General features: G+C 47.0%; 1 protein-coding gene across 2 annotated transcripts in view; it reads right to left on the bottom strand.

Annotated features, from left to right (window-relative positions):
• LOC121289239 (interleukin-23 receptor-like) overlaps nucleotides 1–14,057 on the bottom strand; it is a 113,672-nt gene that overhangs the window by 60,904 nt on the left and 38,711 nt on the right. For both annotated transcript variants that reach the window (XM_041208471.1, XM_041208472.1), the window contains 2 exons: nucleotides 9,996–10,155; nucleotides 8,439–8,521 (listed from right to left, as the gene is read on the bottom strand). In XM_041208471.1, the coding sequence (XP_041064405.1) occupies nucleotides 8,439–8,521; nucleotides 9,996–10,155 (243 nt within the window). The remainder of the gene's footprint in view (nucleotides 1–8,438; nucleotides 8,522–9,995; nucleotides 10,156–14,057) is intronic.

Here is a 14,057-nt window from a genome sequence, read left to right as displayed (position 1 = left end):
CACCATCACTCATGTGTGGCCTGGGATCCCACTGCGCAGGTGCCATGTAGTAGAGCTGCCAGCCTCTGATTGGCTGAAGCTCTTGGCGGGCAGGACTTCCACACCCAGGGCCCTTGATCCCATGGGAGTGACCACGACTTGCTTGTCAAATGCCTAATTAGCACATTATGCATTGGGCCTTCCCAAAAAGAGGCGATGCAGGCTCTTGGCAGCTCTCCAGCTGGCAGCCAAGACCTCAGTTACATCCACAAGATTCCTCCCACTGAGCCAAATGTCCAGTTTCTGTGCTGTAACATTTATAATTCAATGCTGTTTTAAATTGCTTCAAGAGTATATTTACATTAAAGTACAAACATAATTTGGGTGAAAGGAATGCCAATTAGATTCTAATTTTTCAAAGTAAAGCTTTGGATCTCAGACAACCCTTTGGACACTCAGCTAAGAACATTAAGGGAGTATCGAGAAGCAGGGGCTGGGACAGGTAGTAGCTCACCTCATGGCGGGCCGCCAACTAATTAGATTCTAACTTACTGCTCTTTTGTCTGCTAGCTTATAATAAATATTTAGATGGTTTTCAAGTCAAAAAGATCTTAAGGAATTACAATTGTTGCTAATCTTTTTGGGAGTGGAGTGTAGCTCATTTGTGCTAGGAAATGCATATATTAGTATCTCATTTGTTGGTGTAGGTGTTCTAAGGACAGATTCGTTTGTATTAAAATGACTGGAATTTAATGAGAGCTGTTTATATGTTACCTGGTTGCAGACTCAGTGGGACCACAATGCAACGTACGCATTTTGGGCAAGTACTGTTGATGAAGCAGCCTTGGTGAGATGCTACAATGCATCTTGTAGATGATACACACTGTTGCTACTGTGTGTCAGTGGTGTAGGGAGTGAATGTTTAAGGTGGTGGATGGGATGCAAATCAAGTGAACTGTTTTGTCCTGGTTGGTGTCAAGCTTCATGAACCTGGCAGGGGAGAGACCTTCATCGCGTTTCTGCCAGGGAAAGAGCAATGGCTATAACCAGTCAAACCCCTTACCATGGGGTACCTAACACCATCCGAGTCATGGTGAAGGGTAGCGAGCAAGGAACAGGAATGGATAGAACCTTCTTCACGAAGAGGATCTTATTCAAGCTGTGTGGTTTTGAGGCTGCGGATATCTACCGCCTACAGGATTTCCCCAGAGCTGGTTTCTTTGATGTGACCTTCAAGCATGTGGCAGCTTGTGTCAAACTCCTGAAGGTGTTTGAGGAAAAGAAAGACCTGCCAGAAATGAAGATCCTGACGGCGGAGCCGCTCTTTGTTCTACCGTTGCATCATGAACGGGTTGCGACGGTGCATCTGTACAACCCCTACGTCCCTGTCGCTGACATGCTCACCTTCCTTACCAGGTACTTCGATAATGTTGGGAGCTGCACTGAAGTTAAAGATAATTTGGGGATCTGGACATGTAAACGCTAGGTTAAGGTAACGCTCAAGACCGACGGTAAGGGAGCCGTTTTCCACCCCCCTTCCAGATTCGCTATCGGGGGAAGCCATGGTCACCTTGTCTACGCTGGGCAACCCAAACTTTGTCGCTCATGCGGCAAGTCTGGTCATGTGGCGGCCAATTGCAGTGCTGTCCTCTGCAAGAACTGCAAAAAGGAAGGGCACCAGACAAAAGATTGTAAACAGGCTAAGTGCTGCAACCTGTGTGGCGAGGCAAGTCACCTCTACAAGACCTGCCCCAAACGTTGCCGTACTCATGCACAGGCAGCTAAAGCCAACGAGGGGGAAGCAGAAGAAATGCCTCGTGTCACACCAACCACCAAGGCCCCCAGGGAAAACATCGGGACAAAGGAGGACACAGAGAAAGACAAGGTGGAGGAAAAAATTGAGGCAGCAGACAGCCAAACAACAGCACTGCCCCCTGAACCTCCCACTCCTCAGGAGAGCGAATCAACGGAGGAGGAGGAGGCAGCAGTGGGAAAGCAGCAGGGGGAGTGGCAGCTGGTGAAGAGAGCCAAAAGGAAGAAGGGGCTAAAAAGAAACCAAGCCACTTCCCAGACAAGAGTCAAGAGGCGTCTCCTATCCGACACGGATAACAAGAGCAGCAGCTCTTCGGATGAAGAAGGGCCAGGGCGGCGCCAACAGAAGAAGCGGCAAAACGCTAGGGAGTTGGAGGACGAGTCACCCAAGCTCCAGAACATTGGTGACAATGAGGAGACCAGCGCACCCCAACTTGGCCCACAACCCAAAGAGGCCAGTGCACCACAACACCAGGAATCTGGGAGCAGTGAGGCGCTCAGCGCACCCCAGCTCCAGGAAGCCGGGAGCAGCAACGCCCCAGAGGGGGAGAGGATTGGAGAAGCTTCTCCAACACAGGACATTTCAAACCCCACTCTCTGCACGGACCCCCAGATGCCACCCGAGCAGAACACAGCCAATGGGGAGGTTCAGGACGCTTTCCTCAGCCCATCCCAAGTGAAGCAATTTGAGCACACCACGGGCATGAAGGAACTCTCAGAGACAACAGGTTTGGTAAGCGACTAACTGCTTTAAAATGGGTGTAAAGATTGTATCCATAAATATGCGTAGCATTAAATCTACTACGCGATGTGTTGCGACCTTGGACTACCCTGCCAAGGTCAAAGCTGACCTGTTGTTTCTGCAGGAGTGTGCGATACCGCACCTCAGCTCCTACAGGCAATGGTCACGATGGTGGTCCCACGGGCCATCGATCTGGTCGGGAGGAAACGACTCTCATTCCTCCGGCCTGGGGATTCTGCTGCGGGGAGGCAGCTTCACCGTCTCCCAGGTTAAGGAGGTGGTGGGTGGGTGCCTCCTCGTAGCAGACGTAATGTATAAGAATGCTCCACTCCGGTTAATTAACGTCTACGCCCCATCACAAGGGGCTGAGCGGCTGGAGGTTTTTCAGCAGCTCCCACAGCTGCAGGCAACCTCCAGGCTGGTCATTCTGGGCGGTGACTTCAACTGCATCATCGATGCGGCTGGACAATCTGGCAGGGCCGACAGCAGATTGGACGCTACATCCAGATCCCTGATGGAAACAGTAAAGGATGCCAAGCTGCACGACGTCTTCAGCAACCCTGCAGATGGAGCGCAGCGTAGATACACCTGGTCGCAGCCTGACAGGTCTGTCTGTTCCAGAATAGACTTCCTGTTTGTGTCCGGCGCATTTGCAGTCAGATCCACCGACGTCAAGCCAGTGTTCTTCTCTGACCACTGCCTCCTACTGGCTGACTGCCACTTAGAGAAGGACCAGAGGGTTGGCAGGGGGTATGGAAGCTAAACGTGCAACTGCTGACCCCAGAGAACATTGAGGAGCTCAAGAGGGATTACAAAGGTTGGAGAACCATGAAACCCCACTTTGAGTCCCTGACACACTGGTGGGAAGTGATCAAGGGAAACATCAAGAGGTTTTTTGTCCTCAAAGGCACCCAGAAAGCTAGAAAGGAACAGAGGGAAATGTCCCGACTCCAGAAAAACATGCAGAATCTGCTCTGGCTGCGGTCGATGGGGGTGGATATCAAGGAGGAACTCCAAGAGGTGAAGAGCCAGCAAGCCTCGCTCTTTGCCTCGGAGGCCTCCAAGATCATCTTCCATTCCAGAGTCCGCTCTGTAGAGCAGGATGAGACGTGTTCACGTTTCTTCTTCCAGAAGGTACACAGAGAGAGCTCTGTGATCAGCAGCCTGAAGGAAGAAGATGGCTCAGTTAAATCATTGCAATCTGACATTTTGAGGGTTAGCAAATCCTTCTATGCCGGATTGTATGACGTAAAGCCCACAGACAGCACGGCCTCCCAGTCCTTCCTGTCCTCTATCACGGAGGTCTTAGATGACAGTACACGGGAGAGTCTGGACAAAGCGCTAACTCCTGATGAACTGACTGAGGCCCTTGAGTCCTTCGAGAAGAGTAAAACTCCCAGAAGCGGCGGCTTGCCGGCGGAGTTGTATTCGGCTCTGTGGGACTGGATCGGCCCAGACCTGCTAGAAGTGTACGAGAGTATGCTCCTGGCCGGCAGTATGTCAGAATCCATGAGGAAAGGCATTATCACCCTCATCTACAAGCACAAGGAGGAAAGGGAGGAAATTAGAAATTGGCGACCCATTTCACTGTTGAATGTGGACTATAAAATTCTGTCCAAGGTCATCGCAAATCGGGTCAAATCCGCTCTGGAATTGGTGATCCATCCTGACCAGACCTGCACTGTGCCAGGCAGGAAGATCTCTGACAGCCTCGTGCTGCTCAGGGATACGATTGCCTATGTACAGGACAGGGGTGTGGATATCTGCCTCATCAGCCTGGATCAGGAGACGGCCTTTGACAGAATATCGCACACCTATATGGTGGATGTGCTCTCCAAAATGGGGTTTGGGGAGGGAATTCGCAATTGGATCCAACTGCTCTACACTAACATCAGTAGTGCAGTCTCAATCAATGGGTGGGAATCAGATAGCTTTCCTATTAAATCTGGAGTCAGGCAGGGCTGCCCTCTCTCGCCTGTTCTTTCCGTGTGTTGCATAGAACCCTTTGCTGAGTCCATCAGGAAGGATCCGGGCATAAGAGGAGTGACGATCCCAGGTAGTGGAGGCACTCAGATCAAAGTCTCCCTGTACATGGACGATGTCGCCATCTTCTGCTCTGATCCGCTGTCGGTGCACAGACTGATCCACATCTGCGACAGGTTCGAACTGGCCTCGGGAGCCAAGGTAAATCGTGGGAAGAGCGAGGCCATGTTCTTTGGGAAATGGGCTGACAGATCCTTTGTCCCCTACACTGTCAGGGCTGATGGCCTGAAGGTGCTGGGGATATGGTTCGGAGGGACCAGGGCACGCTTTAGAAACTGGAAGGAGCGAGTGTCTATGGTGAAAAGGAAACTGGGCATGTGGGAGCGACGCTCCCTCTCCATTGCGGGTAAGAACCTGGTCATCAGGTGTGAGGCACTCTCGCTGTTGCTGTACGTGGCGCAGGTCTGGCCCATTCCACACTCCTGTGTGGTGCCGATCACCCGAGCCATCTTCCGCTTTATCTGGAGGTCGAAAATGGATCGTGTCCACAGGGACATGATGTACAAGCCTCTAGATAAAGGGGGAAAATACGTGCCCAACGTCGCCCTCATACTGATGGCCACCTTTGTGTGCGGTTGCATCAAGCGGTGCGTAGACCCTCAGTATGCAAACACCAAGTGTCACTACATGCTGAGGTTCTACCTGTCCCCGGTGTTGCAAAGGATGGGTCTGACCACAATGCCGCGGAACGCTTCAAGTAGTTAGACCGTGCCGTACCACCTGTCCCTCGTGGGAAAATTTATGCAGAGAAACACCTTCGACCACAAGTCCGTCAGGCAGTGGTCGGCACGTAACATCTTAAAGGCCCTGAGGGAAAAGGAGAGGGTGGATCCTGTGGGATGGTTCCCTGAGCACACTGACAAAGTAATTTGGCAGAATGCCTCATCACCAGAACTTTCCAACAAACACCAAGATGTAGCTTGGCTGGTGGTGAGAAAGGTCCTCCCTGTAAGATCCTTCCTACACCCCAGGAGTCTCACCCCCTCTGCACGTTGCCCTCGAGGAGGCTGTGGTGGGGAAGAGACCATTGTTCACCTCCTTGTAGATTGTGTCTTTGCAAAGAAGGTCTGGAGAGAGATGCAGTGGTTGCTGTCGAGGTTCATCCCGAGCAGTTCTGTGACAGAGGACTCTGTGCTCTACGGGCTGTTCCCAGGGACACACACCGAGACAAACATCAACTGCAGCTGGAGGATCATCAACTCAGTGAAAGACGCTCTTTGGTCTGTCCGAAACTTGTTGGTTTTCCAGCGCAAAGAGTTGTCCCCGACCGAGTGTAGCAGACTAGCACTTTCCAAGGTCCAGGACTACGTGCTGAGGGACACAGTTAAGCTTGGGGCAGCCGCCGCAAAGGCGCAATGGGGAAGGGTCGCTGCCTAAGACCTTTCTGCCACAGTGCACTGGGGGGCTGGGAACTGTAAATAGCCCCTCAGTCTGTACAGATTAAAATGTATGTCTGCCAATGATTGAAATATTCATTGTTTTTTTCTAATACACCTTGTGTTTCAGTTTGTAAAAGTTGAACCTGTTTGTATTTTTGTAATGGTGATTTAAAATGTTCGAAATGTTTTTGAAGATTTATGAATAAGGTATATTTTTGCAAAAAAAAAGTCAAGCTTCATGAATGTTGTGGGAGCTGCACTCATCCAGGCAAGTGGAGAGTATTCCATCACACTCCTGACTCGTGCATTGTAGATGGTGGACAGGCTTTGGGAAATCAGGAGGTGAGTTATTTGCCACAGAATTCCCAGCCTCTGACATCTGCCCTTGTAGCCACAGTATTTATGTGGCTAGTCCAGTTGTTTCTGGTCCGTGGTAACACCCAGGATGTTGATAGTGGGTATTCAGCAATGGTAATGCCATGAAGGTCAAGGGGCGATGGTTAGATTCTCTCTTGTTGGAGATGGTAATTGCTTGGCATTTGTGTGGTGTGAATGTTACTTGCCACTTATCAGTCCAAGCCTGAATGTTGTCCAGGTCTTGCTGAATATGGAAATGGACTGCTTCACTATCTGAGGAGTCATGAATGAGATGCTGAACATTATGAAATCATCAGCAAACATCCCCACCTTTGACCTTATGATGGAAGACAGATCATTGATGAAGCAGCTGAAAATGGTTGGGACTAGGACACCACCTTGAGGAACACCTATAATGATATCCTGGGACTGAGATGATTGACTTCCAATGACCACAGCCATCTTCCTTTGTGCTCGGTATGACTCCAAACACTGGAGTGTTTTCCCCCTGATTTCCATGGCTCCAGTTTTGATTGGGCTTTTTGATGCCACACTTGGGGCAGAATTTTATGTTCAGAGGGCAGGCACACTCCTGACACACCCGAGTGTAATATGACATGTGATGACATCGTCCGTTGAAAGGCCTATTAAGGCCATTAACAAGCTAATTAAAGTCAAATTAATGCTGCCTGTCCAACCTTATGGTTGGTGGGCAGGCGAAAAGACCAAGCAGCCTTTACATTTTTTAGGGAACTTCATCCATGAGCGGGTTGAGGTTTCCTAAAGAAATAAACATTAACTGAAAACTTTATTTTTGAATTAAAAACATGTCCCAGCTCATGACAGAGTCACATGAGGGGACATTTTTTTTTAATGTCTTTAATACTTTAAAAAAAGTGCTTCAATCTCCCTGAGGCAGCTCCATGTCTCAGGGAGATTGAAGCATTTTTTCGCGCACATGCACGAACTGCACACCAGGCCCGCTCTCCCTCCTCCCACCACCCGCACAGGTAGCGCTGAGCACTGCCACTCGCAATCCACTCAGTGTGGGCCTTAATTGGCCCACCGGCGTGAAAATGTGGAGCGGAGCCGATCGCGGGCAGTCGGCTTCCCGATTGCCCCAGCCTGCTCTCAACGAGCCCGCCCGACGAGGGAAAAACACTTTCCTTGGTCTAATGCTGTCTTGATGTCAAGGGCTGTCACTCTCAACTCACCTCATGAACTCAGCTCTTTTGTCCATGTTTGGATTAAGGCTGTAACGAGGTCAGGAGATGAGTGACCCTGGAGAACCCAAACTGAGCATCAGTGAGCAGGTTATTACTAAGTAAATGTCGCTTGATAGCACTGTCAATGACCACTTCCATCACTTTGCTAATATAAATATGAATATTTTAAAATGACTGACTAGAGGAATTAACAAATTACTTGTGACAGATCTAGGGAAAGGGTTAGTATCTTAATTAAACTGAGAAACTGAAATGAAAGGCTGAGGCCTATATAGTGTTGGACTAGACATTGCTGAAGTTAAAAAGAGGAGGAGAGAAAATGAAACAAATAAAGAAATAATGACTATGTGATGCCAGATTTGGGTTTTAATAGCCTGTATGTTGCAGAAGGAGGGGATGGTCAGAAGTTCCACACTTAGGAATTTCTAGGAAATGGTAATTAAGTATGGAACAAAGCAGTGAGTTTTGATTTAGATAAAGTAAGGCTACAAATTAGAAGCTTAGGGGAACAAGAAGGAAAGTTTGACAGATTTTACTATTAAATTGTTGCAGTTAAAACAAACGAACAATAGCTTCCTGAAATGGCCTGCTAATTGATTGGTGGAGTTAAGAGAAACTTGCAATATGGTTCATAAATTATATCAGATAATTTTGTTGCCAGCTGAGGATTTGTTTTTCTTAAGAGCCACTAAATGATATTGTTTCAGGACCAGCTCAGGGGGAGGTATACATTGATCTTTCATCTTAACTGCCTACATTAGGAAGGTCACATTGCTTTACAGAACTTTACTTCTCCGATCTCCACTGCTATCATGTGAAAAACATTGCTATTGATGGCTTTGTATCCCTAGGAGTATACAGCTGATTAACAAAATGGAAGGCATAAGGTGTTCAACATACCTTCCAGTAGATGATTATCTTTCTATGTTTGTTTGGATCAACTGGCTCACTTAAACTCCACACATCTAAAATTCCAGCAGGCACTGCAAACATTCATTAGGGAAGAGAAAGGATTTTAGTGTTTAACAGTAACATCACTTATTGATAACTATATGAAGCATTTGAAATATTTTTCACTACCACAGTGCGCACTGCTCTCAAATTGTTTATTGACTAACTATACTATGCATATTGTTTTGTATGGCTTTTGTCAGGTTAACCAGGCAGCAAACCTGATTGCATGACCTCTCATTAACCTAACCAATAGTTGCGCAGGTTTAAGGGGTTGGACACAAAAATCTTCCCTGAATTTAATGTTGAGGATGAAATGCACCCAAAGGCTGGGATTTTGTCAGGGCATTGGGAGCCCTGACATTGGACTGAAAAGTCAGGGGCAATCTCACCTCAGCCATTTAGGTGAGCGAGGCCACAGTTTAGGCCCACTACACAACTAGTTATCTGCTGCCAGGGCTCTGATCCCTTTAAAAATCATGAGCCCAGGTCTAAGAGAGCTGCCAGCCATTGGATAATCCCAACAGTATCACTGGGAGCAGTGGCCACTGCTGGGGCTGCACACAGCCGATAGCAGGCAGTGATGGACACTGCCCTCACAACAAGGTGGGTGGGGTCAGTAGTTGCTTGGACCAGTCAGGCAGGCCCGGCTAGATGTGGGAGAGATTGGAGTGGGTTGGTGAGGGTCGGGAGGTATTACCACAGAGGCGGCCTTTGCCGCTGGGGGCCCCTTGGTGGGCCATGGGGCGCCCAATTAGGAGAGCCCCCATGAGCCTGTAGGAAGCCAGCTAAGGTTCTCCAGCTGGTCTCCCCACACGGTAAATGGCCCACATACCACTGGTGATATCCCAATGGCAGTAAGAGGCTTTTAGTTGGCCACTTAAGGCCTCTGGGTGGGAGGGACATCCAGCCCAATTAATGTATCGACCCTGACCCATAACCTCTCATTTGACGATTACAAATTTGGGTGAGAATAAATCAAGGGTTTAAGCAGGGCTCCTTTATTTTCTCTCTCTATGTTATAGCTCTGCAGATTTAAGCCAATCTTGCAAAACTATCAGAAAGATTCCTGCACACATGAGGCATCTGTCAAAGCAACAGCAGGCAGGAGGAAACAGTGGTTTGGAGGGGGGAAGAGAGCAAGGAGAGCACCAGGTTTGGAAAGTAACAGGAGTAACGGAGGACTTGGCTTTTAGATCCTGAAGAAAAAAAGCCACCAGGCCACCTGAACATCTAATCTAGGCACTTGGAAGGAGGTTGCCCTGACAGTGAATATCATCTCATTTGCATAACAAATCCCTTCTGCAGCAATTGGAAGAAAAGCATACAATTTTAAATTTACTTCTACTTGCTTCTTCCCTTCCACACATACACACATCTTCCAGCAGAATTTTGCTCAAGGAACACCTTTGTGCAATATACATTTAAGATGCTAGGTGTGGCTGAGTACATAACAGTTGATTTCCAATATCCCACTATTTAAAAACATGTCAGAATTGCACTCACCTGCCTCAGGTGTTTTGCTTATAAATGACTTGCTCCAGTCACTCCAGTAGTTATTGCCTTTTATGAAGCTGCAGCGAATCTGAAACTCGTATTCATTGAAAGGCTCCCAGTTGTAAAAATGACCTGAATTTCCATTCATGCTAAACATATTTTTACCAATCTAAAATAAATAACAGAAATATTTCTCCCATATTGGCTCACTCTTCTCTTTTCGCAAGTTTACTTTTCAATCAACTTTCAATCAGGCGACAGCATTTGCAATGCAAAACAACATCAAAGCAACAGTGTTTTCATAGTTTTCATGATAGTAAATATCCACATTATTCAATTATCTGTATCTTTGTCATTATTCAAAGGAGCATGATTATTCAAATGAAATTTTACTCAGTGTTCAGACTTACAGTTCAGTGCAATGCTATATTTTTTTAGAGGTACTACACTTTGGCTAATACATTAAACCAAGATCCAGTCAAATAGATGTTTACAGCACTTGATATTCTGTCCATTCTATTGCACAATTTGAGGAAGAATAGGAGGCTTTCTCTGTACTGATAAGAGTTGTGGCCGGAGATGCCACTACTTAAGGTCTCGGGAATAAGCTGACCTTACTTCATAACTGACTTAAGGCAAGACTTACGTCCCCATGATGGAGGAAGTCCCACCTCAGAGAGCTGCGGGTGAATCAAATGGCTGGCTGGTCATTTATCTGGTCCGGGGTCTCACCAAGCCCAACCTGGGAGTGGGGACAAGGGGTTGGGTGGCCGGGGTAGACAGGACACTGGGTGAGGGGAAAAGTGGGATGGGGGGGGTGCTTCAAGTGGCATGAAAAGGAAGCTTTATCTGCTTTACCGACCACCAGCCTGTCAGGTTTCATTGGGCAGTGGCATTGGCATCCTCCCGACACAGAGAAAATCCCAGCAGCGGCAAGAGGCGGCCCTTAAGTGGCCACTTACGGGCCTTAGTTGGCCCATGGTAGGCCAAGCCTCCCATACCTCCCCATCTGCTGGTTAGATTGCAGAGTGAGGTGAGGGCAGGAGGATAGGTGCCATGAACAGCGCAGCTGGCATGGTGCCCAATTTTATGGAGCCTCCCCCATCCCATCCCAGGGATGGCGGTAAAATTCAGCCCTTTATTTACATCAGTCAATCAACAGTTCATCACTGCATTACAGACATAACCACTCCAAGTCCAATGAGTTCCAAATATATTGAGCAAAGGAAAAGAGAGAGTCATTTGCCTGGATGATGCTATAAAAATAAACAGAGAGACTATCAGGACTGTTATTAAAGAGTAGATTGGACAGCAACTGCACAAGTGCGGAACGGAGAAATCCAGAAGTTGTTGTCTGAGTACCCTATTCCTCCAAAAGATTTCCTATAACAACATCTTGCCAAGTGGCTTGACATTCATATACATAAAACAGCATGAAGTTGGACATCCACTCCAGAATACATTAGAAAAAACTAGGGCTTGTCTTTTCAAGTATGTGAATTTTTAATGGTGTGATAAATCCTAATCACTATCAAACAACCTCTCTGACACTGAAAACATACTTATATAAGTATGGAGTCCCATTCCTTCAGATTTTAATTATTGTTAGAGATTTTAAAATAATCAAAAAACATCTTTATTATACCTCTTTTCTGTCTCATTTATTTCTCCCTTAATCCCATATAACTGTCCCTCCCTTTATTTCACTTTCAGTACACAATTTGGCATTGACTATTCCAAATTCTATATCCTTGTTCAGACTCCGCCTGTCTTAGTGGTCTTCAATCTGATTGGTTAAGGAGACATGCAGTTGTGTTCATACAGATCCCAAAACCCTTTAGAGGCCGATGAACTGTTGAATTTCTAGTAATCATAAGATCCAGTACAAAAGCCTGCAGAAAGCAAGCATAAGAATAGATAATGCATGAGTTTGCTGCTGGCAGCTAAATCTGGGCCATTAGCTTTCTCTGAATGGCTGGGTTCCTCCAAATGCAGAGAGCTACTGATGCCACCTTTGTACATCTAAAAGCTCTATCTGAAAGCCCTGTCAACTTCATGAACAGGAAAGGATTTAATTCCTGATTGTGCAGATAGTGGTTGATGCTGACCACTTTAAGAGTGTTAGGGAGTAAACATAATTTGTTTATTCTCAGGAAATCCAGCATATTGACAATGCTTAGCCACAGCAGTTGGATGGAATAACTAATGGGAGTCAAGGAAACCTGGTTCAGCCGTGGCTGGTAACACTTATTTGGAATGCGAGTAAGTCCATGATGCCTTGGGCACTACCAGAATCAATATGGAACATTTCATTAGAATTTTCAAGCTCCTTTTGCGGGACTTGTACAGGTTAAGGGAAGCCCTGCAATACAGCCTAGCAAAGGTTTCCAGAATTGTAGTGTTTTGCTTTATACTCTAATTTGACGATTTGACCTTCTTCACAGAAGGTGAAGAAAAAAATGTCACCACTTTGCATGCATGAGAACCTTGCTTCTGAAAGATAGATTTTTTTCAAAATGGACCTCCAGAGATCTTGGTCCTTGATTCCGCAGCCAACAGTAGCTGTGAATGCTGTGAGAAGAGACTGCTGTTTCCAGCTCCTCCTATTCAGTGGTGCTGTATGATTCATTCAGTGATAGGCCCTTTTTCCCAAGTGATTTAACATTTAACATTCTATGGGCCAAGTGCTGGTAAATGGGATTAGGTAGGTAGGTCAGGTGTTTCTTACAAATCGGTGCAGACTTGATGGGCCGAAGGGCCTTTTCTGCACTGTGTGATTCTGTAATTCTGTGATTTCCTAAGTGACTGTGACTTTGCTAAGTAAAGCACCATGGCAGAATGGGCAAATTGCATGGAGAATGCCAGGTTGCTGTTCAGGTAACTCTTTATGTTAAATACTGAGCGCCGCTGAGGGATACAATGGGTATTCATCATAGGAAGAAGTTCTCTGACTGATAAATCAGGAATTGTGACTGAACAGGAGACCTTCTAAGTCACCAGAACATCTAGACTGCAAAATACTCACAGTTCTGTAAATGCTGTAACTCATTACCAATCAAAACCTAGCTGCCCTAAGACAACTTCTCCATTTCCCCCAGTGTGTAGCACAGCCCACTCCTCATATCCATTGGAGGGCCTCAATTCTAGTTGTATACATATTTCCCTTTTGCAAATAACATAGAGATTTAGACATGGAACAGATTAACTCCCAACGTTTCTTCACCTAGGTGTCTGCCAAAAGTCCCCTGTACAGATGTGTTCAGGTGCAGGCATTACAACAGTCTCTTAATTTTCCAGTTAAACATTGCAGGAAATGTGATATATATGGGGCCGAGGAATTGTAAAAGAGAAAGCCTACATGTGGGAGGGGTACTGAGAGATTCTTCTTCCTATTCAGGGTCTCATTCATTTCTTCTTTCATATTATATTGTCCTGAATGTTGCTGAGATCAGTCATGCTTCCAGCAGTATCTCTGCATGGAAACTCATGTGGTCACTTGGCCAGGCTGGTAAGGTCATCAAGTCATTTCCAGTAGTTAATGGGGCAACAGAGTTGGCACTGATTACCAGTTTGCCCTCTCTCCAGACTGCCTGAAAATCACTTTTGGGAGACATAGGGCAGCATCGTCCAAAATTTGCACTAAGTGTGGTAACGGGCAGATAAAACGTTTTACCTGCCGGCCGCAATAGCGGATTTTCACACCGTATTGTCCCAAATCCGCCACATTAATTATGCATTCCCGGGAAACACGCCATTTCCATGGCAGGTGGGCTCTCATTCGCCCGCTACGCCATCGCCTCGCTGCTTCAGCATGCCAGGAGCCATATTTAAAGTCCAGCCATGCGCAGGCCTCTCAGTGCTTCCAGCCCATGACTGCTGCAAAAAAGACAAGGCCCTGAAAGGCAAAAAGACTGCAGCCCCGAGGTTCAATGACGTGTCCCTCGAGCGCCTTTTGGATGCAGTGGCGGCCTGCTGTGAAGTTCTCTACCCGCGCTCTGGCTTCAGGATGGGCAGCAAACTCACTAATCCAGTTTGGGAGGGGGAGGCAGTGTTGGTCAGCGCCATCGCCCT

The sequence above is a fragment of the Carcharodon carcharias genome, chromosome 16 (genome assembly GCF_017639515.1).
Source record: "Carcharodon carcharias isolate sCarCar2 chromosome 16, sCarCar2.pri, whole genome shotgun sequence".
Classification (NCBI taxonomy): Eukaryota; Metazoa; Chordata; class Chondrichthyes; order Lamniformes; family Lamnidae; genus Carcharodon; species Carcharodon carcharias.
This window is presented reverse-complemented; position numbering and strand designations above follow the sequence as displayed.